Source organism: Phalaenopsis equestris, unplaced genomic scaffold, assembly GCF_001263595.1.
Source record: "Phalaenopsis equestris unplaced genomic scaffold, ASM126359v1 Scaffold000002, whole genome shotgun sequence".
NCBI lineage: Eukaryota > Viridiplantae > Streptophyta > Magnoliopsida > Asparagales > Orchidaceae > Phalaenopsis > Phalaenopsis equestris.
This window is the reverse complement of record NW_018164444.1, coordinates 45,975,497-45,979,444: the sequence shown is the minus strand read 5'-3', so window position 1 is coordinate 45,979,444 and position 3,948 is coordinate 45,975,497. Positions and strand designations below refer to the sequence as shown.

Sequence of the window (3,948 nt, the reverse complement as noted above, 5' to 3'; positions counted from 1 at the left end):
CTCTTATCTCACAAACGGGAAATGATAACTATATTTTTTAGATTACAACGTTAACTGATAGCATCTGATTGGTGGTAATCGATGACGGTTGGCGGAGGTCGACGACAATCGGCGATGGTCTTCGGCTGTTGGCTATGGTCGACTGCGATCGGCGGTGGTCAACGACGGAGGTCAGCGATGTTGGACAACGATCGACGATGATGCTGAACTGCAGCTCCTCCTCAAGGTCTCAGACTCTCTCTCCAGACTTCTCTCATGCAGCCCCCTCTCATGAGATGGATGGTGCTCTATTTATAGTGTTTTGGGTGCAATTAATGCAAGAATATGAATCATTTTCATCGGAAGATCCGGAGAGCTTCCCTCGATCATATGACATTTACTGGACATTTGAGTGTTTTAATGATGTCAGAATTGAGTGATCTTGGGCTCGCGGGATTCGTCTTGTCGAGCCACTCAATTCGAGTATGAACTTGTCATATTCGACAACCATTTGATCTTCCAAATATGTCCGAAAATCATCTAAGTGTGATTCAATGACTTGATCTGAGCTTGATTTGACTCAGATTGAGCTAACTTTCATATCATTAGACCTGTCTCATTAGCTTGTCAGTTTGACTATAAGTTTGTTAAAATCGGAGGTCTGGATGACTTTTATCAAGATTTGAATATTTTCTGTTTAAAATATCATCTCGAAATTCGTGTCTTACCCCGAGATTTTTGCCGAATGATTAAAATTTGTTGAACAGATTATAATACGTAATGCAAGAGAGGTAAGGTGATAAATTGTGAGTTGATGAATATGAGCGTATGCATGATATGTACGAGTGAGGCAATGTGATAATCAACAACCAATTTACAAAAGGCTTATGTGAGTCCCAGAGTACAAGACTAAGTCACTAGGAGGGGTTAGGATGTGGTGCCATGCTAGATTTAAAATGAGCCAATTTCATTATTAATAAGCATAAAAAAAGAAGTTTTCAAATATTTTGAAATTCTCAAATTTTTAATAGCGGGTTTGATTATTATTAAACATGAAAAAGCAGCTTCTCAGATATTTTACTATTCTAAAAAATTTATTACAGTAAAATACAAAGTTATAATAATCCTAATATTTTTAACCAAAGTGGCCCATTTACAACAATCTTCTCCAATCAACTATTTTCAAAATCTTGACCTTTTCGTTCTTTGCTTAGCGGAGGAGGTCTTGATCTGAGGATTGCTTGGGTCCTATCGGCTAATTCGGATAAGAATAAACAAAAAAAGCATAAATAATGTTTATATTAAATATTAAATAATAGAGAAAGGCACTCATGCTTTCCGGTCTAAAAGGTGCCGTAAGCATTACGAACTGGATATCATGTAAATTACCCCATGCTTGCTAAAGAGGCACGCACATACTTTGCTTCATGTTGCCACACGCAAATATCAAAATTTTGGAAGGGAAAACTACATGCAGACCACCCCAAACATTGAGAATTTCATAAAAAATGAAAAAAATGGGCTGGGAAAATAATGTATTTTAAGATTGAGATGTTATGTTGTAAATACATAGTAATTCGGTTATTGCTACAAACAAAGCGAGTCTACATTTAGCTTTTAGTCATTTGGCATGTTGTAATTTATTTCTTTGTTTTTTTTGCTTCAGGGATTCGGCAGATGCTTCCACGGGAGCCCTTTGCAAGTCCCAATGATTATTCTGTTCACAGATTGCCAGGCCTCCTACAATTCATATATCAGGCAAAAAATTTTTTGTAATTCAAAGTATAAAATATTAGTTGAAAATATATTAAAAATGTTAATTGTTATTTTCTGTGTACGGAAGAAAATATTATTTGTGAATAAGTCTTATGTATTGTGATGATATTGTGATGTGGTGTTATTCATCATAATACCATCAAATTCGTACATATCTGCATGTAATGTTTCTTCCTCTTCATGCCGCATAATTTTAAACGTCTTTCTTTTTGAAAAAAAAAATTAATATAGAAAATAACATTTTAATTTTTTGTTGTTATTATATATGAGATGCATTAAGTCATTTAGTATTACAAAAAATTCTTTTTTTTCTTAAACAATACCCACTACTTTTAAAGGCTACTTTTCCATGATATATCACAACAAAATTTACACAACATTTACTCAGTCATCACAAAATATATACAGTTCTATACAAAATGGGGGCCTTCTCCTTACTCCGCTTCATCATTTCCACAAGGACTAAAACAAGAGGAAGATTAAACTCACAATATATGCATTTACCCTATATCTCTTTGTAAAAACAAATATAAGGAAAAAAAAAATTTAAAAAAAAGAAAAACTTTCTTTTTCAACCAATCAACGTTTCCACAATCCAATGATGTCCGTTCCCTTTAACATCCTTACTATTCCTCCTTCGCCGCCGCAGTCGTCTCCTGCGCCGCCATGATCGACTCCTCTGCTTGCCGGCCGTTGCCTAAATCCTCCTCCTCAATTCCCTTCTTCAGCACATAAAAGTTCAAGAACACAACCAACAAACCCGCGTTAAGAAACGAATTGAACATCCATGCCCCAATCCCACTACACCCTCCTCTCCCAAAATGCAACAGAATCACCCCAAAATGGCAAATTAAATTGCAGCAGAGCACCGCCACCTGGCAGCCGAGAACCACCACAAATCCTGCCCCTTCAGCCACCGGCAAGCCAACGCCGACCCAGAAACGGTAGCCGAAAACAACCACATGGGCGAGCGTGGAAGAAAGGATCGCCAGAACCTGAAAACTCTGTGAGAATTCAAGCCAAAGGAATGACATACAGACAAGCGCGGAATGCGCAAATAGACGCGAGAACGCGTTCGGTCGTCTTCGGAGGATTGAGAAGAAGCTACGCATCAAATGCAAGAAGCGCGAGAGGTAGAAAACATAAGACCAGAAGAAAACGCGGCCGGAAGGGCGAGTGCCGATGGGGAAACAGAGGAACCAGTGAAGCGGGTTGGATATCTGAATCCGTCTCCAGAACCAGCGCGTATCGCGGATCTCCGCGAGGGAGGATAGAAGGATGCCGAGGAATATGGTGGCGGATGTTAGGACCATGGCTAGGGAGTGAAGAGCCGGGATGGGGCCCAGAGGAACGGGACGGCGGCGGCGGAAGAGGTGGAGGAGGAGGTGGAGGAGGATGGCGGCGGCGTGGTAGAGGGCGATGGAACAGATGAGAAAGGACCAAGTGGATCCCCATGATTTCTCCGGCGACCAACGGAATCCGACGATTGAAGGGTGTTCGGCGAGGTAAAAGGTGATGCCTTTGCTTGATCCCATGGTGGTTTCGATCGATCGATCGTGGGGGAAAGATCAAGTTTTGATGGGTTTCGGTTGGTGGGTTTGGTTTGAGCAAAGGGAGAAGGGGTTGCGAGAGGGAGAATTAATATCGGGGGAGGGAGTTGTCATGAATATGGGGGCGTTGTTGGTAAATAAGGGATTGAAATGGGGGAGAAGTAGAGGAGGCGTCGTTGGTCGTGGGGGAGACTGATTCTTCTTTTTCTGGAGGATCGGTGCAGAGGGGAAGAGAAGTCGAGGAGGGACGAATAATGCGGACGCGGGAAGATTTATAGGTTACCGCCTACCGCAAGTGAGAGGAATCGGGTACAGGATGCGCCAGGAATGCTCGTGCTAAATGTACGTATTTATTTATTCATTTCTTTAAGAACTTTTATTATTATTATTATTATTATTATTTGGAATCTTGAATGGATTCAAACACCCACTATGTAGACGTTGAAATGCCACAATTTTCACATATATAAATTGGAATAAATATGCTTCGATTTTCTTATCGAGCATTTGCATGCATACGACACAATTCTCACATATTTAAATATTTAATATTTACACTAATATTAGCATTCATAGCACTTAAATTTCTAATTTCACATCAAAATATTAATTTTAATAATTTTTTAAAAGTTAAATATATTTT

General features: G+C 39.6%; 1 protein-coding gene across 1 annotated transcript; it reads right to left on the bottom strand.

The window, feature by feature from the left end:
- Window positions 1-2,105: 2,105 nt before the first annotated feature.
- Window positions 2,106-3,644, bottom strand: LOC110030844 (elongation of fatty acids protein 3-like). The gene has a single exon (XM_020733783.1). It carries the CDS (start codon window positions 3,288-3,290, stop codon window positions 2,382-2,384), a length of 909 nt encoding a protein of 302 aa, XP_020589442.1. The 5' UTR covers window positions 3,291-3,644; the 3' UTR covers window positions 2,106-2,381.
- Window positions 3,645-3,948: the final 304 nt, after the last annotated feature.